Source organism: Corythoichthys intestinalis, chromosome 4 (assembly GCF_030265065.1).
Source record: "Corythoichthys intestinalis isolate RoL2023-P3 chromosome 4, ASM3026506v1, whole genome shotgun sequence".
NCBI classification, from domain to species: domain Eukaryota; kingdom Metazoa; phylum Chordata; class Actinopteri; order Syngnathiformes; family Syngnathidae; genus Corythoichthys; species Corythoichthys intestinalis.
Genome location: NC_080398.1, coordinates 42592993 through 42620759, shown reverse-complemented (window position 1 = coordinate 42620759; position 27767 = coordinate 42592993). Strand labels below are relative to the sequence as shown.

At 39.9% G+C, this 27767-nt stretch overlaps 2 protein-coding genes across 3 annotated transcripts; one reads left to right on the top strand and one right to left on the bottom strand.

Moving 5' to 3' along the window:
* Positions 1–314: 314 nt before the first annotated feature.
* Positions 315–10944, bottom strand: gtpbp10 (GTP-binding protein 10 (putative)). 2 transcript variants are annotated; one of them, XM_057835500.1, is made up of 11 exons: positions 10871–10944; positions 10635–10732; positions 6747–6940; positions 6594–6685; positions 2724–2868; positions 2573–2646; positions 2417–2469; positions 2237–2344; positions 1970–2047; positions 1764–1887; positions 315–1610 (listed from the first exon to the last, which is right to left on the bottom strand). In XM_057835500.1, exons 2-11 carry the CDS (start codon positions 10665–10667, stop codon positions 1408–1410), a joined length of 1104 nt encoding a protein of 367 aa, XP_057691483.1. In that variant the 5' UTR covers positions 10668–10732; positions 10871–10944; the 3' UTR covers positions 315–1407. The 2 variants fall into 2 exon arrangements, with proteins under 2 accessions (XP_057691483.1, XP_057691482.1); XM_057835499.1 differs by having other exon boundaries at positions 317–1610; positions 10635–10910.
* Positions 10945–11384: 440 nt separating this feature from the next.
* Positions 11385–26558, top strand: osgin2 (oxidative stress induced growth inhibitor family member 2). Its single transcript, XM_057835055.1, has 6 exons — positions 11385–11600; positions 21382–21474; positions 22228–22364; positions 22617–22808; positions 22897–22988; positions 23055–26558. The coding sequence occupies exons 2-6, from the start codon at positions 21408–21410 to the stop codon at positions 24232–24234; spliced, it is 1668 nt and encodes a 555-aa protein (XP_057691038.1). The 5' UTR covers positions 11385–11600; positions 21382–21407; the 3' UTR covers positions 24235–26558.
* The last annotated feature ends 1209 nt before the right edge of the window (positions 26559–27767 follow it).

The window sequence follows — 27767 nt, the reverse complement described above, 5'->3', positions numbered from 1 at the left end:
TAGCGCATTTATCTGCATGTTTACCATGCCCAAAGCGCTTTACATTAGCACGTATTTACCCATTCACGCACACATTCACACACCAATAGGGCTGCTGCCATGCAAGGCGCTGTCAACCCATTGGAGGCAAATTAGGGTTCAGTGCCTTGCCCAGGGGCACTTCGACAGTGGGCAGTCGTAGCCGGGAATCGAACCCCTGACCCTTTGGTCCAAGGACAACTCTAGCTACGGCCGCCTCGTGAACGTATATATTCGTCCGACTTTTATTTATTATTTTTTTAACGCATTGCCAAAATGTATATGATCGGAGAAAATTATCGGGAATGATTAGAATTGAATCGGGAGCAAAAAAAAGCAATCGGATCGGGAAATATCGGGATCGGCAGATACTCAAACTAACACGATCGGGATCGGATCGGGAGCAAAAAAACATGATCGGAACAACCCTACTCTTAACAAATGGTTGAGACACATATTCCCACAAGAAACGGCTAAATATACCTATAAAACAAATTATGAATGCATTAAATAACATTAGCTCAAAAAAAAAAACTTAGCTTACGTTGGTCTTAACAGGGAGCGGTTGGATTCAGCCATGTGAAAAGAGGCAGACAAGAGGGCAATATATCCCCCCAAATCAGTAAAACTAAATGCAAACACCTTCCAAATAAACCATTACAGCACCACTTTAATTAAACGAATACTCGAAGAAACAAAATTTAATTTGAATATTTTTTTTCTATTCGAATACTCGAGTTAATCGATTAATCGTTGCAGCACTTATTTATTACAAAGTTACATTGGTGAAATTATATAAATCAGTTTTACAAGTTGCTACATTTGACATGAGATTGATATATCAATGTGTGCCACTGCTTATGAAATGTTTCTAAATAAATACATTTTCTCCATTGCCAAAACACCAGGATTCATGCAATAAATTTCACCGAAATTGCTTGGATTTTTATATTTTGGCCAGATTCTGTATCTCAAAAACTATAGCCAATTGACTCTTTTGACCTCATTTTTCTTTCGTGATAGTGACACAAATTTTGTAAAGTCTCACTACTTTTATCCCTTGGACCAGTGTTATCAGAGGTCTAAAAAATGTGCAATTTGGCGCAACTTTGTTTCACAGAAAGGTCATTCATACTAGGCGTTGTCTACTGCTTTAAACCCAATAACCCTGACAACAAAGTACACACATAGTATTGTCTTGCTGATGGTTAGGAAATCATTAATAGTTTTGTAAAGGCAGATTTTGTTCATTTATCGAATATTTTATTAGTAAGCCATTATATGTACAAAGAATTACCCCACAAATACCTTTAAAACATACTGTATCATAGCGTAGATGTTGAATTCCATTGCATTGCGCAAACGAGTGTTCCATGTTTGTGATGTCGCTTACTGCGAGGTTCCTCTAAGAAGCTGCAGTCTTTCCTGACGCATCTCCTCTGTGGCCTTTGAGGCTTCTTCTTCAAGTGACTCCCGGATGAAACTTTTCAAGGAGTCCACACCAAACCCGGTGGCAGCGGAGACAGGCACCACGTGCCTGAACACTATGTGATTCTTCGGTATCATGTTATCAGGCAACGTATGGAGGAAATCTGCGGCACACATACACAGTTTGTTACATCTAGATTTGCCCATGATATGTAAGAAATGGCAATATGGGAACACCCTATAAATTACTGCTGCTATTGGCTGCAGCTCATGCCCAGACACTGTCAAATACTCGCCAACATCATGAAAAGTCTTACCTAGCGGATTGAGAAGTTGCTCTCTCAGTTCTTCTAGCTTGTTTTCTGCATCTGGCAGGTCCATCTTGTTGACCACCAGAAGAGCAGGTTTGCTCAAGAGCTCCTCCTTGTACAACTCCAGCTCCTGGAGAGCAACACACACACACAGGTAGGAATTTTTCATCCAAGAGAAGAAACCCAGCAACCCAGTGGTCAATGAGTGCGACCTTGTTTAGTAGCTGCACAGCCTCAAAAGCCGACCTGAATGGCGTTTTACTTGCGAGCTGGAAGCCGCAAATGTCCACCTGGATAATACAAACAGTAACCATCTTCTGAAATAAAATGTTCAGTAAAATGGGGGATTGTAGATGACCATAAAAGGGTTTTATCATGTTGATTTCACCATGCTGATTAGAATATTTTTTAAACCAGATCGTATAATGTTGGATATTAGTCCATACTAATTGCTTATCAGGTATTAACATTGCACAAACCACAAAGAGCAGCTGCTTGGTTCTCTCCACATGCTTGAGAAATTTGTGTCCCATCCCTTTGTTCATGTGAGCGCCTTCAATCAAGCCCGGCAGGTCTGCGACAGAGATCTACCGCAGCAAGAATCCCTTGTCAGCAGAAGACGTGACTAGAAACATGAATTACCAATTAATTTTCCCTACCTGCATGTGGTCTTCATACAATAGTTTACCAATCTGGGGTCTCAATGTAGTGACTGCAAAAACATTACAGATGAAAACTGTAGATGTTTATCTCTGAAAATTATAAACGGCATTAATTGCTGTCATTTATTGAGCTATTACTGCACATGCACTTACAAGGGTAGCTGGCTATCTCTGGAGTGGCGTTCGATAAGGCTGTCAGCAGTGAAGACTTGCCTGCGTTCGGGAACCTAATGGATATAAAAGTTCTTAAAAGCTACTTTGTCAATGGATGAAATTCCAATACAGACTTGTGTTGTGCTCTCACCCCAGCAGGCCCATGTCAGCGATGAGTTTGAGGTCCAGTCTTATCGGTCTAGACTGGCCTTTACTGGGCAGGAAGGCAGAAGAAAGGACACCTCCGCGTCCTCCTTTTGCCACCAGCACACGATCGCCCTCCGCGTTCAGTTCACCTGTCAGGAAGTGCCGACACAATCGCACCATGATGTTAAACGCAACGCGGCAAGTTCAAAACTGCTAAACTTAAAACTACGCAAAGGTTCACTGTTCACAAGCAGAAAATAGCTAAATACTTCATATAAATTTCATAAAATACTGAAGGATGCTTCCAAAACATCTGAACACAAATATGAAAATTATATGAAAAAAACAACAAACGTTAACTAGAACTGCAATTTCTGGAGAAATTACTCTGGGTCTTTGCTCTGTGGTGATACAGATCTTAACCCCATCCAGGTTGGCTTGGGGACATTTCGGGTAAAATATCAGGTCACTTCCTGTTGATTTGGGGACATTTTTTTTTGCTATTGAAAATGAATGGGAAAAAATTTGGACGTCCATGGACGTCAATGGCAGCACCCTCCATAAGCGTCAATGGAATCGGGGACAATTGGGGGACACGTCCTATTGATATCTGATCATTTCCTGTTGATTTGGGGACACTGTTTTTTTTGTCTTGAAAATGAATGGGTAAAAATTTGGACGTCCATGGACTTCAATGGCATCCAAGTACATTGGCATCAATAAAATGGACAAACACGCTAGTCAATTGCATTAAACAAAGTAAATGCCATTTGAAATGAATGGGAAATTTGGACGTCCATGGCCGTCAATGGCTGCACCCTCCATAAGCGTCAGTGTAATTGGGGACATTTGGGGGACACGTCCTATTGATATCTGGTCAATTGCTGTTGATTTGGGGAATATTGATTTTTTTGCCATTGAAAATGAATGGCAGTCAATGGCATTGACTTACATAGGCGTCAATGGAATCCAAGTATATCGGCATAAATTGAATGGCCAAAAATGACTGTCAATGGCATTAAACAAAGTAAATGCCATTTAATATGTATGGGAAATTTGGACGTCCATGGCTGTCAATGGCAGCACCCTCCATAAGCGTCAATGGAATCGGGGACAAGGGCATAGGTTTGGTCTCAACATTGGTAGGGGCGCTATAACAGCATAACCTCCATGTACACTTTTTGCTGTTGCCGGGACATTAATAAGACCAACCACATTGGGTGAATGGAAGGGTCAGGGCTAAATGTCTCACAAATATGCTGATGTGTTTAATACGTAAAAATGAATAAAGTTGAAATTGTTATTTTCATGGGAGAAAGTTATTTTTCTAAACATGATCCAGCCTTATTTCCTTCTAAACCAGGCCGTTTAAACTGACAACACATTCCTGTGAAACACAGACAATGACCTTTCTCTAAGTAGCTTCTTGCTCACATTTTGCTGGTTCTATAGTTTCCAGCAGAGTTCACTACATTTCTCGATTTCATTAACATTAACAGTAGAAAACACATACAGGACACTTCTATCTAAGCAGCTTCCTACTCGAGTTTCGCAGATTAGCAAGTCAATGTTATGCTAACCGATGCAGGTCAGACGTTCCGTAGCAAGATTAGTGGCGTGTTCCCCACCTCTACAACATTGACGCATTTTTACATTACTTACATTGGCTGCTCCTGCTGGCCCCCAATTTTTTTTTTCTAATATCCCGTTCTCTTCAAAGGGGGCAGAGGAAGTGGCAAGTTGACATGTATTTCTGTCGCAGTGGGGTGAGTGTGCGTGTGTATTAGGCCTGAACGATATATCGTTAAAACATCGCCATCGCGATGTGCGCATGTGCAATAGTCCCATCGCAAGGACGTGCGATAGTTTTTTAATTTCATTTTTTTTAATCCACAAACGTTTGTTTTGAGGAAGGAGAGGGAAAAAAAGCGCACAGCTTCTTTCCCTCCAGCAAGTCATCGGCTCCTCCCCCTCCCCCTGCAACAGCGGAGTGGAGGGAGGAGGGGCCGAACAGCAGAGCGGAGGGAGGAGGGCCCGTTCTCAAAGTGAAAGCAAGCAATCAACACGTTGGAGGAGCAAGGAAGACTGTATCCAAAAGGAGTTTTGGAAGTATTTTGGCAAGAACAAGACTATAAGGGACAAAAAACAGCCCTGTCGACAGTGCCTCGCCATGGTTGCCTCAACAAGAAGTAATCTGTCAAACACGTGGGACCATTTAAAACGCAGGTATCTATGCATTCCTGCTACGAGCTCCCCATCAGAGGCTTTTTAGCACAGGTGGGAACATTGTTACGTGCCAACGTTCTTGTCTCAAGCCTGCTATAGTGGATAAACTAATAGTCTTGGCCAAAAACCTATGAGACCCAGTTGAGAATTGCTGAGCAAGGAAGGTGGACGATATGCAGACAAATACATAACACAGCTGAAGGAATGTCTTTTCTTCTTTTTATTCATGTGACAGCTATCAGGAAGGCAGGAAATTTGGGAGTTAAAATGGTTCTGTTATTCATCACAGTTATTTGCAGTTATTCAGTTCAATTATTTACAAGTTCAATTGAGTTTGTTTCTTTTATATTTAAATTTATTGTAAACCGTATTTTTCAAATAACTATATATAGTACAGCTGCACATAAAGTTTTGATACTTAATATTTTTGTTGAAATATTTTTACAACTTTGTTGCCGTTTTGCAGTTTTATATTGTTATATTTTGTGTAAACAACTCAGGGGACTAATGCACTTGCACTTTTATTAGTCAGATTTAATATTTAAGTTCAAATATGTTGACAACTTTGTTGTTTAACTGAGGTTTTTATGTATTGTTATAGTTTGTGAACTCTTTTGTCATATTTAATATTTTTGTTCAAATATATTGACAACTTTGTTGTTTTACTGAGGTTTTTATTTATTGTTATAGTTTGTGAACAACTCTTTTATTTGTCATATTTAATATTTTTGTTCAAATATGTTGACAACTTTGTTGTTATTTTACAGAAGTTTTTATTTATTGTTATATTTTGTCAAAAACTTAGGGGACTAATGCACCTGCTCTTTTATTTATCATTTAATGTATTTGCTGCTGTTGAAGTGTAAAATATTGTATTCAATAAATGATCTATTTTGTGCAGACATGACTTCCTGGATACCTTCATACAGAAATCTTCATCATTCACAAATTAAACGGTATTATATGAATACACTGTGGTCACGGTGTGTTATGTAAAGTATTTCCAAACAGCTATTCAAGTCATTTAGTGAAAATTTCTTTAAAAAAGATAGATCTTTTTTTTTTTAATATCGCAATATAATATCGCAATATATTGCAAACCTAAAAAAAATCGCAACAATAGTTTTTTCCAATATCGTTCAGGCCTAGTGTGTATGGGCGGATTCAGTCATCAGCCAATCAAACTTGCGTTTGAAGGTAAAAATGGATCGGCACATTTAACAAGTGAAAGGGGTAAATGTAAGTTTGAATATAATGAAACTAATTCACTATATTTGTATAGTTCACTATATTCAATATATTTGTAGCAATCACTGTAAAAACTGGGGATTTACAATTCCGACTACAACATAAATAAATGAAATCGAATCCGATGTGACCCATCCGAGATGGCGGTCGTCTAGTATGTTGGCTCCAATACACAGCCCGATTAAAACGAGGCGTCAGTGTTGACAACAAACAGCTAGTGGAAGCTAACATACTAATCAGAGTTGTCCAATGATTTTTAAGCACACTACCTATACAGCTTACAAGCGACAGGCGTACTTTTAGAGGCGTGCCACGAACTATATCCCGACATAAGGTGCACCAATATGCATCATGTGGAAGCCATCAATTTTAACATTAAAGGAGGAAGCTTTTCACCAACCAAGGACGCTGCCATCGTCAGTGGTGACTGTGATTCCTACAGGAACCAAAATCTCTCGGTCCTTCCCTTTTTCTCCTTTTATGGAACGCACACTGTTGACAAAATGTTATAAGCCCAATGAACACAGTTGACATCCTCATTTAAACCTCCTACCTGCTGTTGGCTCCTGCATCGGCAGCAAAGCGTTTTTGTGGGTACTTGTCCTTGATCCCTTTCAAGGTCATATTTTTTGTGGCTACCACCCAAACGTTACCACCTTTTCCTCCCTGGCCACCAAGACGGGGCAAGCCCATGCCGCCAGTCCCTCCGCGGACATACAGTCGGAGGTTGTCCACAAAGTTTCCATACTGAAAAAGAAAGATTTTGTCTAAAATAAATAAACACATGACTGTTATAATCAAAAAGGTGTAGTTTAAAGATCACTGCCGTTTTTCCTAATTAGCATCTGGATATGCCACACTTTTTTTTAAATTTAAGTTGGATGTATGTACCGCGGAGAATGAAAAATTCTCACTAGCAAAGACATTTAAAATAGGCCTTTTCTTTCGAGAACATAATAAAGTCTTAAATCTTAAAAAGCTCCGTTCAGGAAAAAAAGTGGGAGATTATTTGTTTATAGTGCTGCAACCATTAATCGATAGACTTGAATAATTCAATTAGGAAAAAAGCTTTGACTCAAATTTTGCTGCCTCGAGCATTCGTTTAATTAGAGTGGCATTTTAATGGTTTATTTTGAAAGTGTTTGCATTTAGTTTTATTGATTTGGGTGGCTACACATTCGCTCTAGTGCCAACAGTGAATATGGCATAACTCACTCAACATGGCTGAATCCAGCTGCTCCCTGTTAAGAACAACATATGGTAAGTGTTTGTTTGAGCTAAGGTTTTTTAATACATTCGTAATTCAGTTTATTTAAGAATATTTAGCCGTTTTTGTGGGAATATGCGTTTCAAAGATTCGTTAAGAGCACTGTGAAAAAAACGTTAGCCTTTTATGGTATTTAAACTAGCGGACTTTTAATATGCAAGTTGGCCAGTTGTTCTTTTGTTGTACTTATATCCTCATTTAAAAAAAAAAAAAATTTAAATAGCATCCGGTGAGTACCGTAATTTTCGAACTATAAGTCGCACCTGAGTATAAGTCGCACCACCCATAAAATGCCCAACGAAGAGGAAAAAAAACATATATAAGTCGCACCGGAGTATAAGTCACATTTTTGAGGGAAATTAGGGAAATACTTGATAAATTCCAACACAAAGAACAGATATGTCATCTTGAAAGGCAATTTTAAAAAAATACAATAGAGAACAATATGCTGAATAAGTGTACAGTATGATAATGTTACATGATGCATGAACAACAAAATGCAAACGTGGCTGGTATGTTAACGTAACATAGCTATTAAGAGTTATTCAGATAACTTTAGCATAAAGAACATGTTAGCGAGTTTGTCCCAACGACTAATTTCCTCCCGATTAGTCAGCCGACTATTTTTACGATTAGTCGACTAATCTAATTTTTTTTTTTTTTACTACTTTAATAATTAAATTTTTGGTCAAGCTTATTAATTCACAAAAAAAAAATTTGGAACACCTAAATTCTTTATTAACGTATAAATAAATAACATAAATACCAATAATAAATCACAAACAATGAGGTCAAATGCTGCTGGCATTAACTAGTGCAAAAAAATGTAAACGGAAACACTGTGACTTCACCTCTTTAACAGGAGTCAAAACAATTTTTACTCTTTTTGTGGCATGTCATAGTCTATATATTTCTAAATGTTAAAATGAATTGCAATGTCCCGGACAACCATTTTCAGAATACTTTGTCTGAGTTCAGATGCTTTTTCTGGTGTGCATGCCGCATTTTTGGGGGATGGGGAAAAACTGTTCAACATTTGTGTGTTTTAACCTGAAAATAGATAAATTAGAGGGCACACTGAAATATTACCACAATTATTTTGAATGAGAGGCACACATACCCACCGTAACAAAAATTAAATATATAGTATTAATTTCATAGTATACTACTATATGTAAAACTTTATAACATTAAATAACTAACATTAGTGCAGTCATGGATTACAGTAAGCAAGCCAGTGGTGTTTCCATATATATTTTTATTATATTATGTATATACAGGATATATGTATATATTTTCCCCAAGTGGGAGCTTCCATGATCCTAATAAATTTAATAATAATAAAAAAATATATATATAATTATATTAATTATTTTAATAAATAAAAATGCACGTTGATACGACGCACATAAAGGCAACTTCTATTTAAAAAACCGTCAGAAAGTTGTATGGACTTACAATCCGCTAGCCTGTTGTTTCTTCTTGTCTTCGAAAATAACACTTGGATGACGGCGCTTCAAGTGTTCGTTCATAGCCAACGTGCTACCGTGGTATGTGAGCTCAGTTTAGCAAAGAGTACACAAAGTGGCACCCTCCATCTTTTCCTTGAAATAATTCCAGGCTCTGGCTATTCTGGTCCGCTTTTTTGGCTTTATGCTACTTTCACGTGTTACCAACTCTGCCCTTTTTGGAAATTGGCGGTGTTTTCAACTCCTCACCGGCGATTCCCTTGGCTCGTTGTCGTCGGTCCGTCTGGGTTCGTCCGATTTCCTCCTCAGGAAGGTGGCGGCGTGCATAAAAACACCGAGAGGCGTTGGATGGCTCTTTATGGATACTTTTATTGACCAAAACAAAAACGTGGGGGACGCAGCCACTCAACTCGGCGCTACCCGCGCACTTTTCCAATGCTCCCTCTCACTCGCTCGCTCGCTCGCTCACTTTCTTCCTCTTTGCTCAATCTGACAACGCCGGTCACATTGAAATTACAGCGGGCCCCTTGGGGGTGCCAGTAACAACCTCTTGTATCGCAGCGAACCAGTCATTAGCCGTCGACGGTATGTTTTGCCCGTCAACACATTTACGTCATCGATGACGTCGACAACGTCGACTAGTCGGGACAGCTCTAGAGTTTACCAAACCATTGTCACTCCAAAACACCAAAATAACATGTGAAATGATATAATAATGTGTGAATAATTTCACACATAAGTCGCTCCAGAGTATAAGTCGCACCCGCAGACATACTATGAAAAAAAAAAAAACTGCGACTTATAGTCCGGAAAATACGGTAGTTGCATAAATTTATTTGTTTTGGGTGGATACACATTCCCTCTAGCGGCAACAATGAATATGGCATAACTCATTTAACATGGGTGAATCCAGCTGCTCCCTGTTAAGAACAACATAAGGTAAGTTTTTGTTTGAGCTAATATTTTTTTAATTCATTCATAATTCAGTTTATTTAGGTATACTTAGCCATTTTTGCGTGATTATGCATTTGAACAGTTTGCTAAGAGCATTCTGAAAAAACATTAGCATTTTATAGTATTTAAACTAGCGGACTTTTGCTTTGCAAGTTGGCCAATTGTTCTTTTGTTGTACTTATATCCTCATTTATTTTTTTTTATTTTTTTTATACCATCTGAAGTTCAGGTATTTTAATTATTTTTAAATGAAGGTGCAATTCTGCTTAATTTAAGAATTTTATTTTGTATTCCATTTAATGTTCTTTTGAAAGTGCAATCTTAGCAAGACTTTGTTTTACATCGCCTAAAATGTATTCTGCAACGCATTAAATGTTCCTAATCCGATTACTCGAACTAAGTAATTCATAGCATCGACTACTAAAATAATCGATAGCTGCAGCCCTATCTGTTTAATTTATATTTGGTACAGTGTCTGCCTAAAATGTGTTGCCCTTGGTTTATTTTCACATAATCATCCCACAAATATTTTCTTCAATTTTAAGTGCTTACATTGTATGCCTTTTAAAAATAAACCCTTTAATAAATTCCCTTGTTTAAATATATGGTATATACCCAGTTTGTTAGCAATGTTTCAGCGATGTACAACTCACTACCAGTTTGGAAGCTAGTCATCCAGTGGCTGACAGACGCTTGCAGAAAGCGATAACGGCGACTACACATTTGACCGCTCAGTCAGTTGTATACTTACTTTACGGAGGCAAATTCTGCAAAGGTGAACCATCTTTGAGAAGTATTCATCCACATGCTACAAACATGCTAGTCAGCGTGTAGTACAGTAAAGGCGACCTGAGATAGAACACGTGACCTTGTCAGCACACGAGAAACCAATGCCACGTTTAGACAATTTATGAAAAACAACAACACTAATACGCAATTTAGGAGAATAAAAATGGTTTCAACTGTACAAGCGTAAACTTTCAAGACCTTTTTGTGACTTGACGGATTATTTTGTTTACATGTTCCGTCTCTTCCGAGCATGTGACCTACGCAGGTCTAGCATAGCCAATGACCGTGCTGATGCGTTCAAGTCCCAAAACAAAAGTCGAAATCAAGATAATATTTCAAATACTGTACAGTTATGCGATTATTAAAAACAACCGGGATATCTAGGCAACAGACTATGTAAGAGCGTGATTTGAGTGTTTTGTAACAAAGACTGCATAAAATTAAAGTTTCAGTGACTCATGATTGATTTACAATTGATTTAAAACAAAGTAGAGCTGATCTAAATTGTGTGCAGCTTTATCAATCTCACAATGTTAAAAATGTGTGCCACCATGTCCTATTATCAGACGTGCGTTCTTAACGGCATATGACGTTCTTGCTGTGCACGCTTCCACGTGGAGTGCACAGACGGCAACAGCGTGCACGCTTATGCCCAGATAGAGAAATGCGTGGCTCGTGCGTGAACGCGCAAACACTTGCCGGCGCAGAGCGAGATGCGCATGTGACGACACTTTTTGGTCATTATCTTACATCACACAATCTTCCACGGGGACGCAAAGGAAGAACAGGTCCGTCCTCGGCTGGAAGTGCGTGGATCGTGGCGTGTGTAGATCCTCCCACCAACACCAGCGTATTTATAAGGGCAAAACGCGCCGCCGTTTGTCGTGATAACAGCACACGGCGGGCGAGAGACACCATCCACAGCACGGTAAGAGACGCCGTCCTTGAATGGGACCTTTCAACATGCCTGCTGAGGTGCTTGACCTCAAATATTTAATGATGATGATATGAGTTAACGCGCTAAAGGACAGAACTAGAGTGAAGTGCAAAACTGGATGATGTGGGAGGGGGCGGGGGTTGCCAACATGTGATGCAGCATCTTTGTCTTCCATGTAATATGTAGCATGTGCAGAGATGAGGCCTGGGAATATTTTATTCCAAATGTCTAGAAAGGAATACTGCACTGTGGCGGTGGGGTTGATTGGTGTTGAACAGATGAATAAGAACACCATGTTCAAGTAGACTCTAAACCTCAAGAGAAGAAATGAGTTACTCCATCACAACGTGAACATTGGAGTACAGTTCATTCTGATTACTTGGAATGTAAACTGAGAAAAACCTACGTATGGTAGTTAGATGTATAAGTAGACACGTGCGGATTACTGGTTTCAAGGTATACTATGGTATGAAAACTAGGGTTGGGAATCTCTGGCATGAAGCCGATTCGATATGTATCTAGATACACAGGTTACGATTCATTTAAAAAACGATACATTTTTAAGGCAGAGCGATACGATTCGATACAGTTTAAGAACGATACGGTTCAATACAGAGTGAAAACGATACGATAGTAAACATTTGTTGTGTGTGTTCGTACAGTATTTTAAACGTACAAAAAAGACCACATTTCTAATAGCAAAATTAAACAACAAAATTTCATACCAATGTAATGTTTTATTTTTTATGAAAAAAAAAATAAGGCTTACTATATGACTGTCATTTTGTTGGATGGGATTGATAATAAAATAAAACTCCAGTGACAGACAACAATAAAGTGCAGTGATTCAATTACTGTATTTCCTGGTGTTTTGAACAAAAGAGGTAAGTAATTTAAGTGCAAACTTTAAATATCTTACAAACAAAAAATATTAATTATATGCAGCAGCTCTAGAAAAAAAAGAATTAAACCTGCTAGTGCTATCATAAATAAATAATAAATTATGCTTTACCACTGGTATAATTAGGGGACTAAAAACATGGCATTTTAGACAGACAGGTCAATAATCATTACTTTAACCTTTATACACAGCAAAGTCATTCACTTATGCCTGTGCTTCCACATTTTTTATTCCTCATCACTGTCCATATCTTTTTTGAAGGGCAGATTTTTCTTGAGGAAGATCAACTAATCCACATGTTCATGTTTAAGTAGACTGCGTTTCGTGGAAACAAAATCTCCAGAGGGTCGCGCTGCCCTTTCCACCATTGTAGTGAGTTATTTTTCAGGGTTACAAACTCACGATCTCTGTACCGCTCCACACATCACACTAGCTCTGTCCCATGTGAACAGATCTGGCTCCGACTTTTTTTTTTTTTGAGTCAGACTTTTGTTTTCCTGGGTGCATTGAAAATCAATCGCTGCAAGTCGCTGGCATCGGTGCTCAAACTGTCCATTGTTTTAGCATGTTGCTTCATTGCCACTACTAGTTTCATTTTGGGCTGTGAAGAAAACGCAACAGAGCGTGCGTGTTTAGCTCTCGCGTTGTTATGACACGCCCGTGACGATCGGGTAATGACCGCGACTAGTAGCGGTTCCACTGAAATGTATGGGAAGTTGAGGCAACCACGACTGTGAGTGGTGCTTGTCCATATTATATGCGTGCGGTCTCAATCTAAGTGCGCTGTGTGGTGAATGACACAAGCGCAGCATGTGAAGTAAAAGCTAAATTGTTATCATATTAAGCAATGCATTGAACTAGGCATTAGAAGCTGATTCTTGTGCTCGCGATAGCCGAATTCGATCTCTACTATCGGTTCATTGAATATTAAATGGCTAACTACTGTCGAATGGTAGGTTTACTATCATTACAGCTGTATCTCTCACCTGTAAAACCAGATATCCGGTCGTATTGGTTTATCGTTCTCAAGCTTAATGAAAACGTCATGGTTTCAGAACCGCAAAGATTTTCCTTCATACCGTCCCTAAAGTATTGGCTATTTTTTAAGTCCCAAAAATGCAAATGCTGCAAGACTCAACCCTCCACCACAGGTTGTTGCTCAGTGTTAGTGAGTCAGCTGTGCTACACGTTGGCTGGAGGAGGTGAAACTCCTGATCTTTTTCCCCCATCGAAGAAAACGAAATCGCTGGTAGGGAATACTTTGGCTACAGAAAAGTTACAGATGGCCGCAGCTAAGAGGAAGAAGGCCAGCCGACATGTAAAACCTGTTTACAGAGGGTGGCTGCTGATGAGGCAATACCTCCAATATGATTTCACATTTATACAATATTTAAGCTTCCCACCAGCTACAAGAGTTAACTCTAGTGCGTTTAGTGTGTCTAGCGGTGGGAAAATGTGTTTTTTTTTCTCTCTGGCAACTGCTGGTGTTGAGAAAGAGAGTGTCTGCATAGTGTAAACATGATACGAGTCATACACACGTGCTTTTTATGGAAAATAGTTCAATTATTTTTGTTCTGATGGTAATAATGTTGAGTTGTACCTGTGGGTTTGGTTCACCTAAAAGACTGCATTTATTTTAATTTTATTTACAATATTTCAGTTATTTTTGTCATTTTTAAAATTTAGTTTAACTTAGCATTATACTTAGGTCCCAAATTCCTAATATGTTTTGAAAAATAAAAATCCAGTTCATTGTAAATGTCTGTAAAAACAAATTAGAGATACGATGGCAAAACTGTGAGGAACAAACATTAAGAATCCCTAGCTTTCTTTGATCAAATGTTGACAAAGACCTCACAAATAAATATGCAGTATTTAAGGGGCTCCCTCTAATGCAACAAATATGGGTGCTTTGTCCAAAATTATTTGACTTGAATTATTAGTTGATTTAGCAAGTGATTTTTTTTTTAAATTTTACTTTTGTATGAACAGATCAAGTGAACTTGAAAAATAAACTAACCCTAGACAAATATAAGTTGTTTCAACAATATTATTAAAATAGTTTTCCAACTGGTATTTTCAATCAGGTGTTGAAAACAGATGTGAACATTAACTTAACAGGGAACATTTACTGTATTTTTCGGACTATAAGCCGCTACTTATTTCTCGCCGTTTCTACACTGCAGCCATTATAAGGAAGCAGCTTATTTGTTGATTTTTTTTTTTTTTTTTTTTTTTTTACAAACCAGCTTCATATTTTTTCCTTGTTAAAAAAAAAAAGGATAATTAGACATATTTTAAAAGAATAGCGTTCCAAATTTTGTCATGACATACCTCTCAGCCGGTACTCTAGCACCGATATAGCTTGCCAAAAGCTTGTCAGGCTTACTCAAAAACTCGGGATTTTATAGATGAATATGGCTCCTATATGCTGCTACAAAAGAACACTTTTAAATGCATGGGCATCCACTATTTGCCGATAACAAGAAAACGCGATGCTAGCGCTGATTAGCCGTTCTCAACTGACACTCGGAGGACTTTATTGCCACAGTATGCTACAACAGAGCAGTTATATAAGGGGCTACCGCTAGCTGTCAACCGTATTTAAGAGGATTTCATCCAATTCAAGTGTAGAAGGCAAGGTAATGTGGATTATATATCTTTGAAAATGTAGTGCCTGTTTTTTTAAAGTAAGTTTATTTTTAAGCATTCAGACAACACGAGTTGGTGATTTTGATGTGTGTTTATCTGGTTAATAAATACTGTATATTTTTGATCAAATATTTCTGTGTAACATCTATGTAAATACCCAATGTTAACATATGGACACCTGCGGCTTATAGTCAGGTACTGCATATATGTGGATTTATTTCTAAAATTCTGTGAAATTTGGCTGGTGCGGATTATAATCAGGTGCACTTTATAGTCCAGAAATTACGGTAAGCAGGTTTAAAAGGATTCTCCTTCCAGATTTTTTCTTTTTTACAACATAGTAAAGTCCAGGGAATGGTAAAAGAAGAGAGAGAATTTCTCCTCATATGCAAGGACATGCATGGATTTAAAAAGATGGCGAACATTAAATCTTCTGTAAGCCTTTTAAGTGATTTGTTGAGTAACCATCCATTATATTTAACCTTTGACGTCACTGATCGGCTTTGCAAGACAATTTGTGCTGGGTTCTTTTGTACTAAAATTTGTTATTAGAAACACAAAATATTGCCATTGATTTAAAAATGTATTATATTTTATGGCGCACCGGAATATAAGGCGCACCTTCAATGAATGGCCTATTTTGAAACCGTTTTCATATACAGTGGTACCTCGACATACGATCACTTCGACACACGATCTTTTCGACATCCGAGGTAAAATTTGACAAGCCATTTGTTTCTACGTTCGACGACATGCTCAAAATGCGACGACATGACAGCGCTGCAGACGGACGGACGGTGTATTTGCTTGTGAGAGAAATCAACACAGGTCCTAAGAAGGTTACCACCAGATGAAGCTGCGTTAAAGGGAATGTCATGCCATGATTAATTAATATTGAGCCATATATAAGGTGCATCGGATTATAAGGCGCACAATTGGCTTTTGAGAAAACTGATGGCTTTTAGGTGCGCCTTATAGTGCGGAACATATGGTACATATTTTGAATTACGGAGGGCGCTGTTTTAACCACGCAATGCACGCTGGGGGTGATGACGAAGCCCAGTTAGAATAGCTTTGCTCGATACTAGGGAAGCTAGAATGACGAAGAGCATGATTTGGTGGTTTTCATCTGAGGAGTTGATTTCCTGATTGCAGCTAATAGATAGATAGGTAGATAAATGTATAGGAAATGTAGGAAAAATAACTTGGTTCTCCTACAGTATATTTCAAAGTGTAAAATAAAGTGTCATTATAATCTGTTGGGCAGAAAATGATACAATTAGCCAACAAACTAAGCTTAATACATTCGTTTTCTGTGTCGCGTGTCACCATAACGAGTCGCGGGGCACACTGAAACCTATCCCAGGATTCTACAGGAGAGGCGGGGGACACCCTGAATGCATTGCCAGTACATCGCACTGCCACATGAAAGACAAACTTTCACACACACACCGTCTTATACTATGGTCAATTTAGATTAGCCGATTCACCACTATTGCATGTTTGTTGAGGTGGGAGGAAACCGTAGTCCGCAGAGAAAACCCACATAGACACTGGGAGAACATGCAAACTCCGCACAGAAAGGCACCAATCCGTCTTGTTGTGAAGTAACAGCTCTATCCACCATTTCATTTTGATTTGAGCATGTTGTGCAGGATTACATAAAGCGTTAATGGGCTTTTTTTTTTTTAACATTATTGTGAACAGATTCTCAAAATACATGATACTCTTTATTCAACACATATATACAGTGGGGCAAATAAGTATTTAGTCAACCACCAATTGTGCAAGTTCTCCTACTTGAAAAGATTAGAGAGGCCTGTAATTGTCAGCATGGGTAAACCTCAACCATGAGAGACAGAATGTGGAAAAGAAAAACAGGAAATCACATTGTTTGATTTTTAAAGAATTTATTTACAAATCATGCTGGAAAATAAGTATTTGGTCAATACCAAAAGTTCATCTCAATACTTTGTTATGTACCCATTGATGGCAATAACGGAGGCCAAACGTTTTCTGTAACTTTTCACTCTTCGCTTGGTGTAAAGAAAACAACTGGGAGCAATTATTAGAAAATGGAGGACATACAAGACCACTGTTAATCTCCCTCGATCTGGGGCTCCATGCAAGATCTCACCCCGTGGCGTCAAAATGATCACAAGAACGGTGAGCAAAAATCCCAGAACCACACGGGGGGCCTAGTGAATGACCTACAGAGAGCTGGGACACCAGTAACAAAGGCTACTATCAGTAACACAATGCGCCGCCAAGGACTCAAATTCTGCACTGCCAGACGTGTCCCCCTGCTGAAGCCAGTAAATGTCCAGGCCCGTCTGCGGTTCGCTAGAGAGCATTTGGATGATCCAGAAGAGGAGTTGGAGAATGTGTTATGGTCAGATGAAACCAAAATAGAACTTTTTGGTAGAAACACAAGTTCTTGTGTTCAAGGGAGAAAGAATTGAATTGCACCCGAAGAACACCATACCCACTATGAAGCATGGGGGTGGAAACATCATGCTTAGGGGCTGTTTTTCTGCAAAGGGACCAGGACGACTGATCTGTGTAAAGGAAAGAATGAATGGGGCCATGTATCGAGAGATTTTGAGTGAAAATCTCCTTCCATCAGCAAGGGCATTGAAGATGAGACGTGGCTGGGTCTTTCAGCATGACAATGATCCCAAACACACAGCCAGGGCAACAAAAGTTGCTTCGTAAGAAGCATTTCAAGGTCCTGGAGTGGCCTAGCCAGTCTCCAGATCTCAACCCCATAGAAAATCTGTGGAGGGAGTTGAAAGTCCGTGTTGCCCAACGACAGCCCCAAAGCATCACTGCTGTAGAGGAGATCTGCATGGAGGAATGGGCCAAAATACCAGCAACAGTGTGTGGAAAGCTTGTGAAGAGTTACAGAAAATGTTTGGCCTCCGGTATTGCCAACAAAGGGTACATAACAAAGTTTTGAGATGAACTTTTGGTATTGACCAAATACTTATTTTCCACCATGATTTGCAAATAAATTCTTTAAAAATCCAACAATGTGATTTTCTGGTTTTTTTCCCCCCACATTCTGACTCTCATGGTTGAGGTTTACCCATGTTGACAATTACAGGCCTCTCTAATATTTTTAAGTGGGAGAACTTGCACAATTAGTGGTTGACTAAATACTTATTTGCCCCACTGTAATAAAACGCGGGACCACTAAATATTCTGGACAGCTCTGTAGCTGCTCCTAGCGGACCGGCTGGACCATCATCAATCTGGAGAGCGCTTTTATCTGAAAATGATGGCTACCTATTTGTGACCCAGTTCTGAATGGTTAAGGCAGCACTGTCTCGTTCGTGGAGGCTGGCGAGGGCACCCCATAAGACGTCTCAGTTAAGGGTAACTGCATCAAAGTTTTCGTATGCCTTGATGCATGGTATATCTGCAAAAATGATCAAACTGCTGTTTCACTGTATATTGCAAACTATTTTTAATATCAGCAAAAACAGTGGCCAAGCCATTCATGAAAACAGTCGTCATATAATGTAGAGATTGACCAATATGGGTTTTTCCAGGACCAATACAGATACCTTGGTAAGGGCTGTTCGGTCCCTGTACGACCAGTGTCGGAGTTTGGTCCGCATTGCCGGCAATAAGTCAAATTCGTTCCCAGTGAGGCTTAGACTCCGCCGAAGTCCCCTTTGTCACCAATTCTGTTCATAACTTTTATGGACAGAATTTCTAGGCGCAGCCGAAGGGTTGAAGGGGTCCGGTTTGGTGGCCTCAGCATTACATCTCTGCTTTTTGCAGATGATGTGGTGCTGTTGGCTTCATCAAGCCGTAACCTCTAACTCCCACTGGAGCAGTTCGCAGCTGAGTGTGAAGCGGTTGGGATGAAGATCAGCACCTGCAAATCCGAGACTATGGTCCTCAGTCAGAAAAGGGTGGCGTGCCCTCTCTGGCTCGGGGACTAGATCCTGCCCAAAGTGGAGGAGTTCAAGTATCTTGGCATCTTGTTCAAGAGTGAGAATAGGAGGGAGCAGAAGATCGACAGGCGGATCGGTGCAGCATCTGCAGTGATGCAGACTGCACTGGTCCGTAGTGGTGAAGAAGGAGCTGAGCCAAAAGGCGAAGTTCTCGATTTACCAGTCGATCTACGTTCCTACCCTCACCTATGGTCACAGGCTGTGGGTCGTGAGCAAAGGACAAGATCCCGGATACAAGCGGCCGAAATTTGTTTCTTCCGCAGGGTGTCCGGGCTTTCCCTTAGAGATAGGGTGAGAAGCTCAGCCATCCAGGATGGACTCTGTGTCGAGCCGCGACTCCTCCGCGTTGAGAGGAGCCAGTTGAGTTGGCTCGGGCATCTGGTTCGGATGCCTCCTGAACGCCTCCCTGGAGAGGTGCTCCGGTAATGTCCCACCGGCAGGAGGCCCCGGGGATGGTCCATGACACGCTGGAGAGTCTATGTCTACCGGTTGGCCTGGGAAAGCCTTGGGATCCTGCTGGAGGACCTATTTGAAGTGGCTGGGGAGAGGGAAGTCTGGGCTTCCCTGCTAAAGCTGCTGCCCTGCGACCTGCCCCAGAATCAAGCGGCAGATGATGGATGGAATGATGGATGGAGAACCCATACCGATCATTAGTAGTTAGAGGGGCCGATAACCGATTTTTGGAGCCGATATTCATTTGCAGTAAAACTGTAGAAATTGGTGTAAAAAAAATGAATAATGCAAACAATGAACTTCATTGAAATGTCTCAGGCATTTTTATAGAATCACACAAATAGAAACTAATAGCTTCAGAAGTGCATGAATTTCCTAGACTCAGAAACATCTCTTATGAAGTAGAATAAAAATTTCCACAGAAAAAACAACAAAAAATACAGAGAGCTCTCAGGCTCAGCAGTACCTCTTGTAAAGTTAAATAAAAAACTTGGATAATAGTTGTTCCCCAACCCAGGGGTTATGGGTTCGTTTCTCAGCCCCGATGACCTTGTCTAAGTATCCTTGAGCAAGATACTAAACCCTACATTGCTCCTGGTGCTGCGTCACCAGTCGGTAGATGAGGATATAGTGTGAAGCGCTTTGAGGGCCTTAAAATGTGGAAAGGCACAATACAAATGGAATTCCATTTAACCAATCAGAGGACGGGGTGAAAACCAGTGCAAGAGACAGCAGGCAGGAGAGATAGGCGCGGCTGTATCTAAGCCGAAATAACAAATTATATAAATTAAATTGATTTTTTTTTTCATATTGGCCTGTCGTATTAAGAAAAAAAAAGCTAGATACCTATATACTTCAAATTTCCAAATATTGGCCCAGCCAATAATCGGTCTGTCTTTAATAAAAAGCACGCTGTCAGATAGTTCAGTTCAAAACTAAACCTAGATATTGTCATATAGACTATCCTTCGGAAGTGTCCAAGACAGTAGACCAAGAGGGCACTGTTCTATTCAAGTTCAGGTGACTGATCACGAGATAGCCAACTCTAGTCACACTAAACCAAATACATCAGACTTCCCTCAATTGAAGGTTTTTACTCAGAAACTAGGCCAAAGGGACGTGGTTCTACTCTACCTGAAAGGATTTCAGGAGGTGGTGTGGAAAATCATGAATATGTAACGACAGAAGTGTCTCTGAGCAGAAGGAACGACATGATGGTTGAGTCTGTCAGAGTGCCAGGACGACATTCTTATACCACTGCTGTTGTTTTACCGGGTGGTAAGGATATTAACACACCCAGTGGGATTAAAGCCCACTGGGTAGGAGTGATCACGGGGGATTTGCTGCCCGGTGGGCACACAATGGTACAGTCGTGAAATACACCAACACACACAAATGTGCACTACACACAATAGTAATGTTTCATAACACAGCCAAGCCTATATAAATCTGATTAGAACTGGCTTTTGTTTGGGGAGCGCCACTGGGGTCAAAGAGATGGAAGTCTGGCCTCAGGCAGTGTTTGATAGGACGGGACAGGGGGTGTGAGTACCCTGGCAGGAAGGGAAAAGGGTGGGCATTTTATCATGTGGAGGGTGTTTCCATTTAAGTGGGAGTTAGGTCACGCAATGCCAATGCTGACAAGATTGCACTCTAGAAAAAAAAAAATCCGGTACAAACCCGTTTAAATAATCAAGACTAGACAAAACAAAAAACAACGCTGAAACGAGGCTCTCTATTTAGCCAAATATCAGATGGACAGCTATTGAAGTGTCTGGAACTTTTGTGTGTTCCTTCACAGTGCCAGCTCTGGCCCAGGCTTCAGCTATGCCTCTTCTGGAAGAGACCACTCTCCCACAAGGGCACCCACCTATTGTTCCTGTCATCATAATAGGTAATCCTTGTGCCACTACTAACCTTACATAACAGTCGTCATTTAATCGAGAATTGATACTACTACCGAGCCAGGTCTTAACGCGGCCGAGACGGTAAAGTACCGGTATTCAAATTGTAAGTGTTAAACAATAAATATTTTTACTGTTGAAAATACAAATGCAACTTAAACGCAACAAACAGCTTGATGCAACTTCTGTTCCAGTGAGAACATAAGGTTCAGGAAGGCCATGCATGTATGGAGGAGAGCTAGAAGAAAAATATTAGAAGCCCATCAATGGGTATCAGCTTCAGCCCTAAAATTAGCAACCAGAGAAGCTACCGGTACATAAGAGCAATTCCTGGGCTCGTAATGCTTATAGGAAGCAAAACTGAGAAGCATAAACACCCATACTCTCACACAAACTCATCCAGAAAAATGAGAGTACAATCATGACAAAACTACACATTACCCAAGGGGAGATGTAGTGCATATGCTTTGCTTATGCTCGTTCTCCAGCAAGTTTTTTAAATGTCAAGTTAACATCATTTTAAATGCCTCGAACATTTAGTTTAATGCTCTTAAAGGCCCAAATTTGGACAAAATCCGTTGAATGACTTTGAATGCTTTTTAATGTCCTGCATAAACCTTGATTGAGCCAAGACAGCTACTTGATGGTTTCAACTGTTGAAATGTTTCCTCAATTGTTTTTGAACCAATTGTATCAAATTCTTACAAGTCACGACATGATTTAATCATCTGACTTTTGTTCAGGAAATGGACCATCGGGTATTTGTCTGTCATACCTGCTAAGTGGTAACAAGCCCTACCTTGACCCAACAACAGTCCACCCAAACCCAATTCTATACAGAAAACTGCAGGATACCAAACACCTAGCCATCACTGAACAGGTAAAAATGCAGAATGCTTGGAATCACAATGCCCCACAGCAAATATTTCTGATTGGATTCCGGGTTTGAATCTTGGTCCAGACCTTTCTTTTTTTTGAGTTTGCATGTATAACCTTTGCTTACGTCAATTTTTACAACATCCGGTCATCTTTCCTTGTGGCATTCGTAAAGTCAAAGGATAAGGCGAACAGAAATAAATGAATGCAATTTCTTGGTTTTATTTGATCCTTTTCGGCTACTCGTTGTTTCCAGGATCTTGAATATTTGAGTGAAGGTCTTGAGGGCCGATCGAGTAACCCCGTTGCTGTGTTGTTTGACGCACTGTTGCACCCAAACGCTGACTTTGGCTATGAGTACCCTCCTGTGCTTCAGTGGAGGAGGGAAAAGCAGCAACACATCCCACATCTCGTCTTGGGGAGAGCAACGCCTGGAGGAGCCTGGCATGTTGGTTCCATCATACTTTTGTTGCCTGGGAACTCACCTTTTGGATTTTCTTTGAATGTTTTGATGTACCACTCCGTTTTCTCCTTAGGCAATGGAAGGCTCCATGCTGACAATAAGTCTCGGGATATGGATGGAGCTTCCTGGAGTCAACTACAGAGACTTACTCAGCGGAAAACAAAGGTACCGAAAGATCCTTAACTTATCTCTCTCCTGCTTTTGCCCATTGATTTTTTTTTCTTCTTCAAGGGATATCACCAGTGACAGGGCTACCCCTGAGGAGATATCATCATACTACAGCAACTATGTGAAGCTAAAAGGTCTGCAAAAGAATTTTGTTGACAACACCTACGTGACCTCAGTTCAAAGACTCTGCCGAGGCCACAAGATAGAGAAGCTTGAAAAAGTGGAAACTTGTAATGGAGATGAACAGTTGGATGATGGTAGAAATGAGAGCTATGAGGGAAATGGAATAGAATGCATCAGTGATGAAGGACTAGGGTCTCTATGGGAGGTTAGGGGATACCAACAAGTGCAGAACAACACTCACGTACCCTTTTCTCTGTTTGCGGAGAATGTGGTTCTTGCCACTGGAGCATCTGACTCACCAGTAAGATTAACTGTGGAGGGAGAGGACCTACCATTTGTGTTCCACAGCGTCTCCGACCTGGGCTTAGCTATAAAACTGCAGAAGTTGGATAAAAACTCAGATCCAATATTAGTAGTCGGTGCTGGGTTGAGTGCTGCAGATGCAGTTCTGTGTGCCTGCAGCCGCAACATCAGGGTGCTGCATGTATTTCGAAAGACCGTTGATGACACTGACCTCATCTTCAAACAGTTGCCAAAGACCTTGTACCCAGAATACCACAAAGTCTATAACATGATGTGCTCTCAGACTTACACAAACTTGGTTCCCTCATGTTCTTCAAGCAGGGATCAGTCAGTGAGCATTACTTCTTCAGTTTGTGCAAAGATGTGCCCCAAGCCACAGTTGGCCGCAGTTAACATGGCCAGTAATTCTAGCGTAGGTCTCTTTCCTGACTACACAAGTTTCCCAGAACACTGCGTGGTGTCCTTACAGTCAGATATGAAGTGCTTGCTGCAGGGGAAAAATTCCCTGAAAGCATTTAAAATCTCTGTGGCCTTGGTGCTGATTGGAACGAACCCCAATTTGTTTTTCTTGAAGGACCAAGGTCAGTATCTGGGCCAAGATCCCACAAAGCCCATATCCTGTAAGAACCCTATTGACATCCACCCATACACCTTTGAGTGTACCAAGGAACCTGGACTATTTGCCATGGGGCCACTGGTAGGAGACAACTTCGTTCGCTTTTTGCAGGGTGGTGCTTTAGGCATCGCCTCCTGCCTTTTGAAGAGACTCAAGAAGAAAGGGAAGCTCATAAACAATGTAGGGAATAGCTTCATTTGAAATGTTAGGTGTGAAAGAGGAAGACAGTTATAATCTTCATTTTATTTTTTCATCCATGCAAAGGCATTTCGGAACTAAAAAGACAATGGCTGTGCAGTGGATCACACATATTCGTGGACAATAAAAATCCTCGAATAGTTGATGTCCGTCGAACTTAAATTCACAAAAAAATTATTTAATAAGGGAATGAATTCGCAGGCAGTGTTCCACTTTGCACTGGTTTATCTCGAAACAAACTGCATGGTTTTACTTTCCAGAAGTCTAAGCGACTTTGCTAAATGTCCATTATTTTTGGAACCTCAACATATATACTTTTTCCTTGTTGTGTCTTTGAATCCATTTAATAACTTTTGTTGTCATATGAAGCTATTAGGAGAGGCAAGGCACTAAAAAGTAAAACGAGAATACTGAAGTAGACAAATATCGCGACCAAGCTGTGGCCCAATCTCTCCTGTGAAAGTGTAAATCACCAAGAAACTAACATTGTAATCTTCCTGATGACTGAGCCAATCTTTTTTTAATTCCTTATTTAACTTGAACATTTGAATTCATACCTGATATTTTTTTTCTGGAGTCAGTGAGCAACTGTGAGGCTTTCTATGCAAACTATTTTCCGCTGAATGTACCTCGAAGTGTCATGTTTCTCGTAGATTCTAACTACTCCGAGTAGTCATTCAATATTTTAGTGACCTGGCACTAAGTGTTTATTTTTTAAATCCTTTTTGTACTGTCGAACTTTGGTCAAAACAAAAGGAAATACTGTATTCATAAATATTACAAGAAAAAAATTAATTCATGCATATTTACCTAATTCAAAGGCTTATAGCATTCAGATGTTCCATTTTGTAGTAGCAGCCTCAAATGATTTTTGCTCAAGAAATTTAAAATTGCAGCTATTTCCAACAATATGCCACAAAGTCTTGGTACAGCATCAGTAGCTGAATAGGCCCCCAAAATTTGCTGCATATGTGGTATGGACGAAGGAATGTGTGACACCAAGAAGTAGCAGAATTTCCTCACATTTTATATTATATATCTTTGTCTAAGGCAATCTACCCACCCCAAATATATCTTTGTCAGGGGCAATCTACCCACCCCAAAAATAAAAGCTTTTCAGGAAAAGTTAAAAGCTGCAACAAAAAGAACAAAAAGCCATATTTGACTTTCCATATGATGCATTGTTCAAGTTGTACCTTATATTGATACCATATTGCATATAGTTATTGCACTTCTTAAACAACAATCTTCAGTTGCTGTTGACTGTAGTAAGAGCCTTTAACTTCATAAATGCAAACATCTGTATTATATCATCTTCCAAAACTATTTGATCTAATAGTTTCTATTATCTATCTATCAATCTATGATTGATACAATTTAAACTGAGTTTATTCAACCTGTGTATATATGGCGAAATGAATTAACACACCTCAAGTCTGATGCCGCTTCCTTCCTTCTGTAACCATGCGCTGCAGTGATTGTTTTAAACCAAACATTTTCAATCGTTCACTTTCAATACAAGATTTAATTTGGCTGCATTGCTTGTTATTGCAGAATGAGAAAATAGTCTGGATTAAAAACACTTCCAAAATAAATTGTTTATAATGCTGGCCAAAAGTATTGGCACCCCTGCAATTCTGTCAGATAATCCTCAATTTCTCCCAGAAAATGATTGCAATTACAAATGCTTTGGTAGTAATAGCTTCATTTATTTTGCTTGCAATGAAAAATCACAAAAGAGAATGGAAACATTTTAAAATCATTATCATTTCACACAAAACGCCGGACAAAAGTATTGGCACCCTTTGAAAAATCAGGTAATGCTTCTCTAATTTATGTAATTAACAGCACCTGTTACTTACCTGCGGCACCTAACAGGTGGTGGCAATAACTAAATCACACTTGCAACCAGTTAAAATGGATTAAAGTTGACTCAACCTCTGTCCTGTGTCCTTGAGTGTACTGAATTGAGCATGGGGAAGAGAAAAAACACCAAAGAACTGTCTGAGGACTTGAGAAGCAAAATTGTGAGGAAGCATGGGCAATCTCAAGGCTACAAGTCCATCTCCAAAGATCTGAATGTTCCTGTGTCTACCGTGTGCAGTGTCATCAATAAGTGTAACGCCCATGATACTGTGGCTAATCTCCCTAGATGTGGACGGAAAAGAAAAATTGACGAGAGGTTTCAACAAAAGATTTTGTGGATGGTGGATAAAGAACCTCAACTAACATTCAAACAAGTTCAAGTTGTCCTGCAGTCCGAGGGTAAAACAGTGTCAACCCGTACTGTCAGTCGGCGTCTAAATGAAAAGGGACTCTATGGTAAGATACCCCACTTCTGACCCAGAGACATAAAAAGGCCAGGCTGGAGTTTGTCAAAACTTACCTGAGAAAGCCAAAAGCGTTTTGGAAGAATTTTCTCCGGTCAAATGAGACAAAAGTAGAGCTTTTTGAGAAAAGGCATCAACATAGAGTTTACAGAAAAAAACCCCGAGGCCTTCAAAAAAAAAAATAAAACATGGTCCCCACAGTCAAACAAGGCGGAGGTTCCCTGAAATTTTGGGGTTGTTTTGCTGCCTCTGGCACTGGACTGCTCCACCGTGTGCATGGCATTATGCATAATTTGCAATGATAATTTGCATAATTTGTTGGTCGTCTGAAGACGACCAGCAAATTTTGCAGCATAAGTAGGGCCCAGTCTGAGAAAGCTGGGTCCCCCTCAGAGGTCATGGGTCTTCCGGCAGGACAACGATCCAAAACACTTCAAAAAGCACTAGAAAGTTTGAGAGAAAGAATTTCTAAAGTGGCCAGCAATGAGTCCAGACCTGAATCCCATAGAACACCTGTGGAGAGATCTGAAAATGTCAGTTTGGAGAAGGCACCCTTCAAATCTCAGAGACCTGGAGCAGCTGGCCAAAGAAGAATGGTCTAAAATTCCAGCAGATCATTGTAAAAATCTCATCGATGGATACCGGAAGCGGTTGTTCGCAGTTATTTTGTTGTGCTAGGTTGTGCTATCTAGTATTAGGCTGAGGGTGCCAATACTTTTGTCCGGCCCATTTTTGAAGTTTTGTGTAAAATGATAATGATTTATTTTACTCATTCTCTTCTGTGTTTTTTCATCGCAAGCAAAATAAATGAAGCTATTACTATCAAAGCATTTGTAATTGCAATCATTTTCTGGGAGATTGAGAAATTGAGCATTATCTGACGGAATTGCAGGGGTGCCAATATGGTACTTTTGGCCAGCACTGTAGCATTTGGTAAAACTAACAGAAAAAGGGAATGCTCAACAATATCCATTTGTTAAGCAAACAAGGAGATACTTCTGCGGCTGATGTCAGTAAGCGCAGTTTAAGATTATGAGTCAGTTTTTGGGCAATATTTTATGCAGATATCATTTTTAACTCCAAAACTATGAAATAGGTGCCAATGATTCAACTTTAAACCATTAGACAGCACCTTTAAGAAGTTAAAATGTCTATCCAATACAACCTTTAAGTAATCTCAGGGGACTTGTCACAAATACAGTGTGG